The sequence below is a fragment of the Meriones unguiculatus genome, chromosome 21 (genome assembly GCF_030254825.1).
Source record: "Meriones unguiculatus strain TT.TT164.6M chromosome 21, Bangor_MerUng_6.1, whole genome shotgun sequence".
In the NCBI taxonomy this organism is placed as follows: Eukaryota; Metazoa; Chordata; class Mammalia; order Rodentia; family Muridae; genus Meriones; species Meriones unguiculatus.
The window spans coordinates 15,947,361-15,960,376 of NC_083368.1; the positions used below are offsets into that span (position 1 = coordinate 15,947,361).

General features: G+C 37.5%; 1 protein-coding gene and 1 pseudogene across 16 annotated transcripts in view; both read left to right on the plus strand.

Annotated features, from left to right (window-relative positions):
• Positions 1 to 13,016, plus strand: part of Kmt2c (lysine methyltransferase 2C) — a 237,528-nt gene that overhangs the window by 159,197 nt on the left and 65,315 nt on the right. For all 16 annotated transcript variants that reach the window (XM_060373825.1, XM_060373829.1, XM_060373828.1 and 13 more), the window contains 2 exons: positions 4,893 to 5,023; positions 12,311 to 12,479. In XM_060373825.1, the coding sequence (XP_060229808.1) occupies positions 4,893 to 5,023; positions 12,311 to 12,479 (300 nt within the window). The remainder of the gene's footprint in view (positions 1 to 4,892; positions 5,024 to 12,310; positions 12,480 to 13,016) is intronic.
• Positions 5,917 to 9,113, plus strand: LOC132649676 (elongin-C-like; annotated as a pseudogene).

The following is a 13,016-nucleotide window of genomic DNA, read 5'->3' on the forward strand; positions in this document are numbered from 1 at the left end:
AGGTGAATCTCTGAGTTCAAGGCCAGCCTGGACTACAGAGTGAGTTCCAGGACACACAGGGCTATACAGAAGAATCCTATCTCAAAACTTAAAACCAAGAAGTCCTCCACCGTGTTTTCACCTTGAAAAGTGCTTGTTATCATTTTAATAAAAAGCTGTATGCTTATGTATTTTAAAAAATTGAAGATATTTTCACCGTGTCTTCAAAATATTCTTTTTTTTCTTTGAAACTTTAATGAATTTCAAAAAGTTAGAGATTCCTTTTTGTTTTTAGGAAAAATTATATTTATTTTCAAGAAGTTTCTGATTTGACCTTATAGGAGTTTAAGAATCCATAATTAAAGAATTTCTGTGTTTTCAATTATCCACATAATATCTTTAGTTTAGCATTTTTTAGTATTTTAGTTCAGCATTTTCATTTATGTCTAATAAAAGTAAAGCAAATTCATTTCAAATACTATTTATTTCTCTTTTGTTACCCTTAAAACATTTTAATACAATTTTTTATTTGTTTATTTGTATCGCAGCTATAGCCCCCACCCTCATCCCCTTCCAATCCTGCCCTCTCTCCCTCTCTCATGTCCTCCCATACTCCTTCCCCAGTCTACTGATAGGGGAGGAGGTCCTCCCCTTCTATCTGACCCTAGCCTATCAGGACTGTCTTTCATAGTATTTGTCTCTGGCCTGGTAAGGCTGCCCTTCCCCTCCCCTCCCCTCCCCTCCCCTCCCCTCCCCTCCCCTCCCCTCCCTTCCCCTCCCCTCCCCTCTGGGGGTGGTGATTAAAGAGGCAGCCACTAAGTTTATGTCAGGAACAGACCCTGTTCCCTTTACTAGGGAACCAACTTGGACACTGAGCTATCATGGGCTACATCTGTGCAGGGGTTCTAGGTTATCTCCATGCCTGGTCTCAGAAAAGACCCCTGTGCCCAGATTTTTGGGTTCTGTTGTTTTCCTTGTGGAGCTCCAGAAAGCCCTTTCCAGGGCTTTCTTTCTTCCCCTTCTTTCATAAGATTCCCTGCACTTTGCCCAGAGTTTGGTTATGAGTCTCAGTATCTGCTACAATACCCTGGTGGGTAGAGTCTTTCAGAGGCCCTCTATGGTAGGCTCCTGTCTTACTCCTTGTTTTCACCTTCTTCCGATGTCTATCCTGGTTGCCTTTCTGAATGAGGATTGAGCATCTTTCCCAGGGTCCTCCTTCTTGCTTAGCTTCTTTAGGTATACAGATTTTAGTATGATGGTTCTATATCATATGTCTAATATCCACTTACAAGTGAGTATATACCATGTGAATCTTTTGGCTTCTGGGATACCTCACTCAGGAAGATCTTTTCCAGTTCCCACCATTTGTCTGCAAATTTTATGATTTCCTTGTTTTTAATTGCCGAGTAGTAATCTGTTGTGTAAATGTACCACAATTTCTGTATCCATTCCTCAATTGAACATCTGAGTTGTTTCCAGCTTCTAGCTATTACAAATGAAGCTGTTAAGAACATGGTTGAGCAAATGTCCTTGTTGTATACTTGAGCATGTTTTGGATATATGCCTAGGGGTGGAATAGCTGGATCTTTAGGTAGTACTATTTCTAATTGTCTTAGAAAGTACCAGATTGATGTCTAAAGTGGTTGTACAAGTTTACATTCCCACCAGCAGTGTAAGAGGGTTCACCTTTCTCCACATCCTCTTCAATGTATAACAAGCCTATAGCCAACAGCAAACTAAAACAGAGAGAAACTTAAATCAATCCTACTGAAATCAAGGACAAGGCAAGGCTTGGAAAGGAAGAAGTCAAAAAGTATCACTGTTTGTTGGTGATACTATACCTGAGTGACCCCAAAAATTCTATCAGGGAACTCCTTCAGCTGATAAACACCTTTAGCAAAGTGGCTGGATACAAAATTAACTCAAAAAAATCAGTAGCCCTTCTGTATACAGTAGACAAATGGGCCGAGAAAGAAATTAGGGAAACAACACCCTTCACAATAGCCACAAATGACATAAAGTACCTTCGTGTAACCCTAACCAAGCAAGTCAAAGACTTGTATGAAAAAAGCTTCCAGTCTCTGAAGAAAGAAATAGAAGAAGATATCAGAAGATGGACAGATCTCCCATGCTCTTGGCTTGACAGGATTAACATAGTAAAATTGGCCATGTTACCAAAAGCAATCTGCAGATTCAATGCAATTCCCATAAAACTACCAACATAAATCTTACAGACTTTGAAGGAAAAGTTCTCAACTTCATATTGAATATCAAGAAACCAAGAATCGCTAAAACCATCGTCTATAAAAAGATCTTCTAGAGGCATCTCCATCCCTGATCTCCAGCTATACTATAGAGCAACAGTAATAAAAACTGCCTGGTACTGGTATAGAAACAGGGTTGTGGATTAATGGAATAGAATAGAAGTCCCAGAAATAAACACACCTATGGACATCTGATCTTTGAGAAAGATGCCAAAAATATACAATGGGGAAAAAAGATAGCATCTTCAACAAATGGCGCTGATCTAACTGGGTATCTACATGTAGAATAATGCAAATAGATCCATATTTGTCACCCTGCACAAAACTAAAGTCCAAGTGGATCAAAGACCTCAACATAAAACCAGACATACTAAAAGTCTGTTAGAAGAAAAAGTGGGGAAGAGCATTGTACTCATTAGCACAGGAGACAACTTCCTTAGCAGAACACCAACAGCACAAGTTCTAAGATCAACAATAAATAAATGGGACCTCCGGAAACTGAAAAATTTCTATAAAGCAAAGGACACTGTTGTCAGAACAAAATGACAGCCTATAGTTTGGAAAGATCTTCACCAACCCTATATCCAGACTATATAAAGAACTCAAGAAGTTAAATAGCAACAAATCATGCAATCCAATTAAAAAATGGTTACAGAGCTAAACAGAGAATTCTCAAAAGATGAATATAGAATGGCATAGAAACACTTAAAGAAATGTTCAATGTCCTTAGTCATCAGGGAAATGCAAATCAAATCAACCCTTAGATTTCACCTTACACTCATCAGAATGGCTAAGATCAAAAACTCAAGTGACAACACATGCTAGAGAGGATGTGGAGAAAGGGGAACCCTCCTCCATTGCTGGCGGGAATGTAAAACTTTTGTTAACTTTTTAGTGTTTAATTATTTTATAGTTTTACAGTATACATTCTACTTTCAATTACATTTTATTTCTTCATGTAATGGATTTGGAATATAAATTTTCTGAAGTCTTTGTCCATTTGATAGCATTCTGTGTCTGGCTATATTACTCAATTATTTAATTGTCTACTAATGGAAAGGCACACATTATGTGCTTATTTAATTATTTATCACATAGAAAGTCCTCTTTTTTTGGCTTTTTGTTGTTGTTGTTATCCTTGTTTGGGTAGGGGCTATTCTATTTTTTTCCCACTTTAGTGGACAGAAGGCTTCATTTTGGATTATGCTTTTATAAGAGTGAGTATGTTTGGAGAGGTGTGTGTGTTGGTTGTTTAGAATTTTTAAGAACTTCATTGGGGGTGTTTTCTTTCAGAAATATGCCTCTGTTACTTTTAGTCTTGAGGTCCTATTTTTCTAAAGCTATGTAAGCTCAATCTTAAAGTACTTTTAACTCCCTGTGTTATACAAATTCAGTGTTTTTGTTTTGTTTTACTGCTACAAACTTTAGAGCCATGTTCTATTTTTAACTTCTCAGGGGAGTTGTCTGATATTTTATAGAAAAGATAAAACAAATTCCATGGTATGATAAATTACTTTTTTTTTTAATTTTTATTATTAGTTACATTTTATTAACTCTGTAGCCCAGCTATATCCTGTTCCCTTATCCCTCCCAATCCCACTCTCCCTCCCTCATCTCCTCCCTGCACCTTTCCAAGTCCAATGATAGGGAAAGCCTCCTCCCCTTTCATCTGACCCTGTTTTATCAGGTATCTTCAGAACTGGCTGCAAAGTCCTCCTCTGTGGCCTAGCAGGACTACTCCTCCCTTAAGAGGTTGGGGTGGGGGTGTCAAAGAGCCAGCCATTGAGTTCCTGTCAGAAATAGTCCCTGTTCTTCATACTATGGGAAACCAATTGGTTACTGAGCTACCATGGGCTTCATCAGAGCAGAGTTTCTAGGTTATATCCGTACATGGTCCTTGGTGGAGTGTCAGTCTCAGAAAAGACCCCTGTGCCCAGATATATTTGGTCCTTGTGGAGCTCATATCCTTTCCATGTCATACTAACTCCCCCTTCTTTCATATGATTCCCTACACTCTGCCCGAACGTTTGGTTATGAGTCTTAGTATCTGCTTTGATACACTGCTAGGTGGAGTCTTTTAGAGGCCCTCTGCAGTAGGCTTTTTTGTCCTGTTACTTGTTTTCTCCTATGTCCAATGCACATCTCATTTTTCTTTCTAAGTGAGGGTAGATCATCTTATCCCGTGTCCTCTTTCTTGTTTATCTTCTTTAGGTGTACAGATTTCATTATGTTTATCAGTACTTCTTTTTTCATAAACTGTTGCAGCTGCAGAAAGGTGCTATCCATACTAACTGAAATTTCTTTAGTAGTTTGTGAGTAGCCATTTCCTCATAGTTCTTAATATCTGGTGTTTTAATCCTTTGAAATCTGTAAATGTACTGTTTAACAAGTTATATTTTTACTTTGCATGGAAATGCTAGTTATTGAGACCCTGCCCAACCCTGACCCCACCTCCAAAAAGAAAGGATAGGAATTGTGCTAATACTAAATAGATAAGGAATGGAATTTTCAAGATGTTTAAAATTTAGATTTGTGTGTGAAGTAAACGCTTGTCTCTTTATGTATAGCTATGCATTTTGGTATGCTATGAAATGATCATATATCTGGAAAGTATCTGCTACATGTTTATAAACATGGCTCTTTTTTCAGGCTGGAATGAGCAGTTACCAGATACTCTAGTTGATGAGCCTGTTTCTGTTGCTGAAAGCACTGAAAAAATAAAGAAGAGATACCGAAAAAGGAAAAATAAGCTTGAAGAAACCTTTCCTGCTTATTTACAAGTAATGTTTTCCTTAATTTTATTATGTGGTTTGTTAATTTAGGGAATGCTTTTTAAAAAAATGCTTGTTTTTGTTGACATTCTGTTCATTCTGTTTTCACTGATTGTCATAAATGACATTCATTGTACCAGGCTTCACCAAAGAATGAACAATTTGGATTTTTGTGTGCTTTGATTTTTTTTCTTTTTTCATGAAGGGATGTGTGTATGTACACACATGTGCTTGCAGTTCTGGGGATCAGGGTTAGAGTCGTGAACACAGACAGTTAGCCTGTACTGACCTATGTTCTAGCCATATAAATTCGTTCTCGTGAACACAGACAGTTAGCCTGTACTGACCTATGTTCTAGCCATATAAATTTGTTCTATCTGTCTGCCTGTCTATATATAAATTATGTTTTCTTACTTATAAGTGTGCTGTTGACCATAATGAAGACATTTTCAGGATGGGAAATACTATTTAAAATCATACATATATGTACACATGCCAAAACCAGCTCCTATTGATATTGCAATTTATCAGTATAATACAATTAGAAAAGTTCCCAGCAGCCAAAATCATAGGTTTAGTAATTGTTTGCCACATGGTATTAAACCAAAGAGAAACAAAGAACTTTTGCAAATTTTTTGATACAGGTTGTTTTTATAAAGTTCAAACTGGTCTTCAATACCTGATCTTCCAGTCGCAGCCTCCTCAGTTTTGGAATTGTAAAGTGTTTGTTATTATACTTGGCTAAAACAAACTGTTGTTTTTTTTTTTTTTTTTTAAGTTTAGTTTAGTTTTTTGAGACAGAGTTTCTCTGTGTAGCCCTTGCTGTCCTGAACTCACTTTGTAGACCAGGTAGGCCTTGAACTCACAGGGATCCACTTGCCTTTGCCCACCTTGTTTTTTTGTTTTGTTTTGTTTTTGTGGGTTTTTTTTTTTTTTTGTGTGTGTGTGCTTTCCAAATACATCTATAATTTTGAAGAAGATAGTAAATGTAGGCTACCACAAAAAAGAGTTAACCTTTCTAGTTTGTTTTGTAAACATTAAGTCACAGAAGAATTCAAAGATATATTGGCAAAAATGCCATGTTAGAAGTAGGATAGATTGCAAATATCCCCACTTTCTGCTACCTAATACTTAGGTTCCTAGTATTTCTTCTACACCTTTATCTCTTCACATGTAAAAATTGAATTACCTTAATTTTAGTATTTAACACACTATTCCTATGATCCATCTCTTTTATAGGTTCTAAACGTATACCTTGCTTAAAATATGCATATTTTAACTTTCCACTAGTTACTTTTTTTTTTTTTTTTAAGACAATGTTTCTGTGTGTAGCCCTGGCTATACTGGACTAAGCTCTGTATACCAGACAGACTGGCCTCAAATTCAGAGATCCTCCTGCTTCTGCCTCCTGAGTGCCAGTTTTAAAGGTGTGTGCCACCAGGCTTCTAACATATTTTGTTGTTGTTTTAATAATTTTTAATTACCAGGTAGCTTGCTTAGTTTTCTTCTTTAGTAATTAGGTTACTGACATTGATTTTGTGTATGTTTGTAGACGTATAGATGTGAACAACATGCACTGTGGGTAGAGGTCAAAGGCCAATCTTAGGGCTGTTCCAAAGGTGTCTACCTTTATTTAATTTTTTTTTATGCAGACTCTTTCATTATGATGTGGGATTCATTGATTGAGATGGAATAGTTGGTCAGTAAACTCCAAGTATAGCCTCAGCACTGAATTTACAAGCATAGGCCACCAGAATTTTTAACAAGAATTCTAAAGATTGAGCTCAGATCTTCATGTGTATGCAGCAAGCACTTTAGCTATTGAACTGTCTCCCCACCCCTAGACTATCAGCATCTTACTGGCTATATACTGTTGAAGTGCTTAGCCTTTCAGTCAGAGTTTGTGTGTCTGTGTTTAGAGCTGTGCATGAACAGTAAGCCTGTGTATATGTGCTTAGAAATTCACATCTGAGAACACAACTCGCTTTATTCAGACACAAGTTGTTATGTATCAGCCTCTCCAGGAAACTATTAAAGTTCCTGTGGCATCAAGTAAAAGTTTATAAGAACATAATGGATGGAGGAAGAGAAAACCTATGGTGGCTGTGAAGGCCCTGATGCCATGTATGTCAAATTAATATCTTCTGACGGTGATGAATTTATTGTAAAAAGAGAACATGCGTTAACAACAGGAATAATAAAACCCATGTTGAGTAGGCCAGGGCAGTTTGCTGAGAATGAACCAGTGAGGTCAGTTTTATAGCCATGCATTTGCTCGTGCTATCGAAAATATGCATGTATTTTACCTGCAAGGTCTACTATGCTAACAGCTCCACTGAGATTTCTGAATTCCCAATAGTACATGAAATTGCACTGGAATTATTGATGGCTGTGAGCTTCCTAGATTGTTAAATAAAATAAATTATAATAAAAAGAAAAAAGAAATTCACATCTGATCTCTTCCTTTAATATTTAATAAATACTTCCCTTTTAAAATTTAGTATTATTGTGTATGAGAGTGCCTGCTAAGGGGTAACCATTAATGACAGATAACAGCTTTTAGGAGTCAGCTTTCTCCTTCCACTATGGAGTCTGACTGTCAGGCCCACACAGCAAATGCTTTTACTTGCTGAGCCATCTTACCAGACACTACCTCACTTTTTGCCATAGAGTATTGTCGCTCATCCTAGAGGTTACTCACTGTTAGGCCTGCTCTGGCTGGCCAGTGAGCCTCTGGGCTCCACCTATCTCTGCTCATCCCCCCATATCCACTCAGCCTTGAGTAAGTAGAATCTCTTGCTTTAACTTGGTACCTTGAGAACGTAAATTCTTCTGCTTACATAACAGGCATTTTACTCAGCGTCATCTCCTCAGCTTCTATACTATTTTTAAAACAAAATTTTATCGTAGGAAAACCAATCTCTCCCCCCTCCCCTTTTTTTATTGTCTTTGTGCTTCTTTTTCTGCCCTTCCCTCTAATTTGTACCTTCTCCTTATTTGAGACAGGCTCTCACTAGGCAGCCCTGGATCACTGTAGCTTGCTATGTAGACTAGGCTGGCCATTGAAATCACAGAACTTTGTTTACCTCTGTCTTCTGAATGATGGGGTTAAAAGATATGTACCGCTATACCATGCTCTTGAGTCATAAAAATAATATATACTCTCATCTTCCTCCTGTTATTCATTCATACATACAGCATGTCTTGTGGCTTACTGGTCTTGGCCCTGAGGTTCATGCATCTTGACATGCACTGTACTAACTGAAGAATATCTCTTGCTCCTAAACCTTCATTTAAAACTGTTCTGACAGTTCAACAACAACAATAACAATAAGCGTTTAGTTGCATATTTTTGACAAGGAAAAGTGAAATGCTAATTTTTTTTATTTTATTTTTTTACTCTCATGTGTCCCATCATTGCCTGGTACCCACAGAGAACCAAATAAGGTATCTGATCCCTTAGAACCAGAGTTCCATACACTTGAGCCCCCATATTGGCGCTGTGACTCTCTGAAAGAACAACAATTACTAATGCATCTCTCCATTTCCAGCCCCATGTTAACTTTTTAATATGAACAGGTGACATATCAGTGAACTTAGATTTTTAATAACCAGGATAAAAGGCGCACTTGGCTCCTTTTCCTCCTTTCTTGACATTATTTTTGGGATATACTGGGAAGGTGGTCTTTCCCTTCTCCTATAGATCTTTTTGTTATCTATAATCCATACTTAGGAAATTCCTTTAGCTGATTACCAAAGTATGGAAGCCAGCTGTTTGGGAAAGAGTACTTAAATACATTCTTTCTTGGACATTTTTTTCCTTCCCTGCTTTTTTGTTTATTTGTTTTGGGGTTTTTATTTTCTCTGTGTAGTTTGTTTGATTGTTTTTTCTATTTTGCTTATGCTAGCTATCATCTATCTACATATTTTGGTTTTTCAAGACAGGGTTTCTCTGTGTAGCCTTGGCTGTCTTGGAACTCCTGTGTAGATCACTCCCATGTAGTATAGACTAAGCTAGATTCTGCCTCCTGAGTGCTAGGATTAAAGTGCCACCACTGTGCAGCTTATTTTGTTTATTTTAAAGACAGTTTTACCTGAATTGGCCTCAAATTGATTGATGTGTAGCCATGGATGATATAGCTATGTATCTCATTTCCATCGCTTCCGTGTTGGAATTACAGGAATGAGCCAACATGTCTGGTTTTAAAGGAATTTCTAAAAATATTGAATCTTAATCTAGAGAGATGGCTCAGCAGGTAAAAGCTTTTGCTTTCAAGTCTAATGCCTTGAGTTTGATCCTGACTACCCTTGGGAAGGAGAAAACCGACTCCTACATTGTCTCTTAGATGATAATTTGTCCGTTAAGGTCTGTACTCTGGTAGTTGTGGTTCATTCTTGGAGTTACTCACAATGTCTACTTGAAAACCACGTGGAGCTTCTCTCTGATGTTAATTCTAAGGAATAAAAAAACAAACTCTTTTAAACATTATAAACTTTGATAAGTAGCAAGAAAGTCATCATGAATCATTAAAATATTGTATTTTTTATTTTAATTTTTATTAATTATACTTTATTCACTTTGTATCTCCCCATAAGCCCCTCCCTCCTCCCCTCCCAATCCCTCCTTACCTCCCTCTTCTCCATGCATGCCCCTCCCCAAGTCCACTGATAGGGGAGGTCTTCCTCTCCTTCCTTCTGATCCTAGTCTATCATATCTCATCAGGAGTGGCTGCATTGTCTTCCTCTGAGGCCTGGTAAGGCTGCTTCCCCCTCAGGGTGAGGTGATCAATGAACAGGCCAATCAGTTCATGTCAGAGGCAGTCCCTGTTCCCATTACTATGGAACCAACTTGGACTGCCATGGGCTACATCTCTGCAGGGGATCTAGGTTATCTCCATGCGTGGTACTTGGTTGGAGTATGAGTCTCAGGAAAGACCCCTATGCTCAGATTTTTTGGTTCTGTTGCTCTCCTTGTGGAGTTCCTGTCCTCTCCAGATCCTACTATTTCCCACTTCTTTCCTTAGTTGGCCATAAGTCTTAGCATCTGCTGTAAATAGTCTGCAGGGCAGAGCCTTTCAGAGGCCCTCTGTGGCAGGCTCCTAACTTGTTTCCTGTTTAAAATACTGTATTTTTTTAAAATTAAAACTGTTGTTTAATGGTGGTCTTGGGTTATTAAAGTTTATACTTAAGGGACTACACTAATGATTAATTTGTAAACATTAAATAGGTTTTATGTTCTTCAGCATTCTTTATTATTATAGCTTCATAGATTTTCAAATATAGTTTTCATTTTAAAAATCTCAAAAAATTGAATAAGATAGAATCTCTCAGACTTCAATTCAGTGTGTGTGTGCGTGTGTGCGTGTGTGCGCGTGCACATGTGCGTGTGCGCAAATAGAGAGAGGATGCAAATAGAGATGGCATACAAATAGAGAGGAGGACCATTTAATATGCTGAGTGTACTTTGCATCCTGTTTGACACAGGTTCTCCTTGTCTACTGATTTTGTTTAACTTACTAGCTGGCTCATGAGTTCGTGTAGATTCTCCCATCTGTGTTTTCCATCTTGCCATAGGAACACAGTATTGCTTACATGTGCTATTGTGCTGGTATTAAAGGAGTTGTAGGGATTCTAGCTTAGTTCCCCACATTAGTCCAGAAAACACTTTTAACTATTTAGTACACTCCTCTGCCCTTCAATGTCCTTTCTAAAAGTAATACTATTAACTTAGCCTTAGTTAGGGTTTAAAACTCCATAGCCAGAAACAACTTGGGGAAGAAAGGGTTCATTTGAGGTTCCCTCTTCCAAAATGACTGTAGCTTGTGTCAAGTTGAAATAAGACCAGCCAGCACATTTTTTTGACCCTGAAATATTGTATACTTTATTTTATAGTCTTACAGAAGTCTGCATTTGCACATTTTGTTGGACTTATCTTTCCAGTATCTAGTATCTTCAGAACCTTTGTTTGATCATATGGGTCTATATGCTTCTAAATATTTGTTTATTGTTTGTATGTGTGCTTGTGCACATTGTACATCCAAGTCAATTTGTGCATATCACCTGACACACAAGTGGGGCCTAGAGGACAATCCTTCTTCTGTGTGATTCCCAGGAATTGAATTGAGATTGTCATGCTTCATGGCAAGTGCTAGTCCTCTTTATATGTTTTTAAAATCTGAATTTTGTTCTGGAGATCTACCTCAGACATAGATATTCAACCTAACTTGTGAGGCCCAAGTTTCAAATCCAGAGTCAAACTCCAGTGCTGCAAGTAACAACAATCCACTGCCCCACTTCTTTTTGTAGTGTGACTAACTATGCATCTACCTACTATGAATATTGGGCCATTTTTACTTAAAGTACTGCCAGGCATGGTGGCACATGCCTGTAATCCCAGCACTTAGGGAGTCAGAGGCAGGCCAGTCTTTGTGTGTTTAAGGTCATCTTGGTCTACTAGGTGAGCTCAGGACAGCCAAGGCTACAAAGAGAAACCCTGTCTCGAAAAACAAAAAGTATCCGTGAGTCTTCTATTTATGTTTAAATGATAAATGTTGCTAGCTCCTGCAAACTCTTTGGAGTCCTTTATACAGAAAGGCCACAGAGAAGAAAATATCCTAATTCCGGGTTGCTGGGTTGAAGCACTTGAAGAGGAGTCATGAGGTCCTCCTTTTGCCTTCTGTGTTGATATCTGAGGAGTTCTGAGAAGAACTCACTTTAAAGAACTACCCCTCTAGTGGAGAAGTGTTCATCTGAGAAGATGAACTGAAAGCCATCATCCTGTCATTGCTTGCAAATGTTCCATACACGGTCTGAAGTTTTTCAGACTTATAAGTACTCTGATGGGAATATATGCTTCAGTATGAGATTACTGTAGACATTAGAGGTGTGTAGATCCTACAGTAATGGATCAGAATCTTGTGTTATCCTTAGCAGGTATTCCACAAATACTGATGCCTATGTCTGTGCCTATGCCCGTGCTGTGAATTTAAGAGCCAGTAACACTGCACATCTCTCAGTTTTAAAATTTGATTGTAAATTACTCTCTAAAAAATGAATTATTTTGTAGTTTCTAGAAAAACATTTGACACAATTATGTTTATAATTGCTTAATTTGGTTTTTGAGAAAGCTATCAAAATTAATTTCACAACCTTTACAAAATTGACAGGATCTTTATGTATTTCTGTATTCAGTTTTTTATTGTTAAATGCAAAGCTTTTCTTGTCAAAATGATGACAAGATAATGTTAGCTTTATAGAATTTAGAACTAATTTTCTTATGTGTTCATCTTTGTCTAGGAAGCATTTTTTGGAAAAGATCTTCTAGATACCAGCAGACAGAACAAGCTGAGTGTAGATAATCTATCAGAAGATGCAGCTCAGCTTTCATATAAAGCAGGTTTCTTGGATCCTTCCTCAGATCTGCTATTGAGTTCATCTTCTGCCTCAGCAAAACCTGGAACTCAGGGTACGTAGATTAATTCACAGGTGTTTTCTTTATGCCACATGACATTTACTTTCTAGTTATTATAAAACACTCGAAGGAATAATTTTGTTTTACCATATGCATTACTAAAATCACCTTTATTGAAGTATAATTTATATTCAGTAAATGTAGTTTTTTTAGTAGAAAGTTCTGTAAGACTTCTTAAATGACTTGTCAAATTAATGTACCAGTATAATAATGGCCAAAATCAGGAGTTGTGAGAGAAAATTTTCAGTTTATACTTTACCCAGTTACACAACCTAAAGAAATTCTAATGTGTCAAAAACTCTAAAATGAATGCCCACAGTCAACAATTTTTTTTGTAAATACAGTGATATATCTACGTATCATTTCTACTACTGATACTTTGTGCCATTTAGTTCATTGTTGTGAAAAGGGACTTTTAAATGCCTTGTAGTATATTTATCTTTACCTCCAACCTCATGAGGTCGTGAGTATCCAAAATGTCTTCTAGCTGGGCTCAGTGGTACACACCTTTAATCCCAGAACAGGGACACA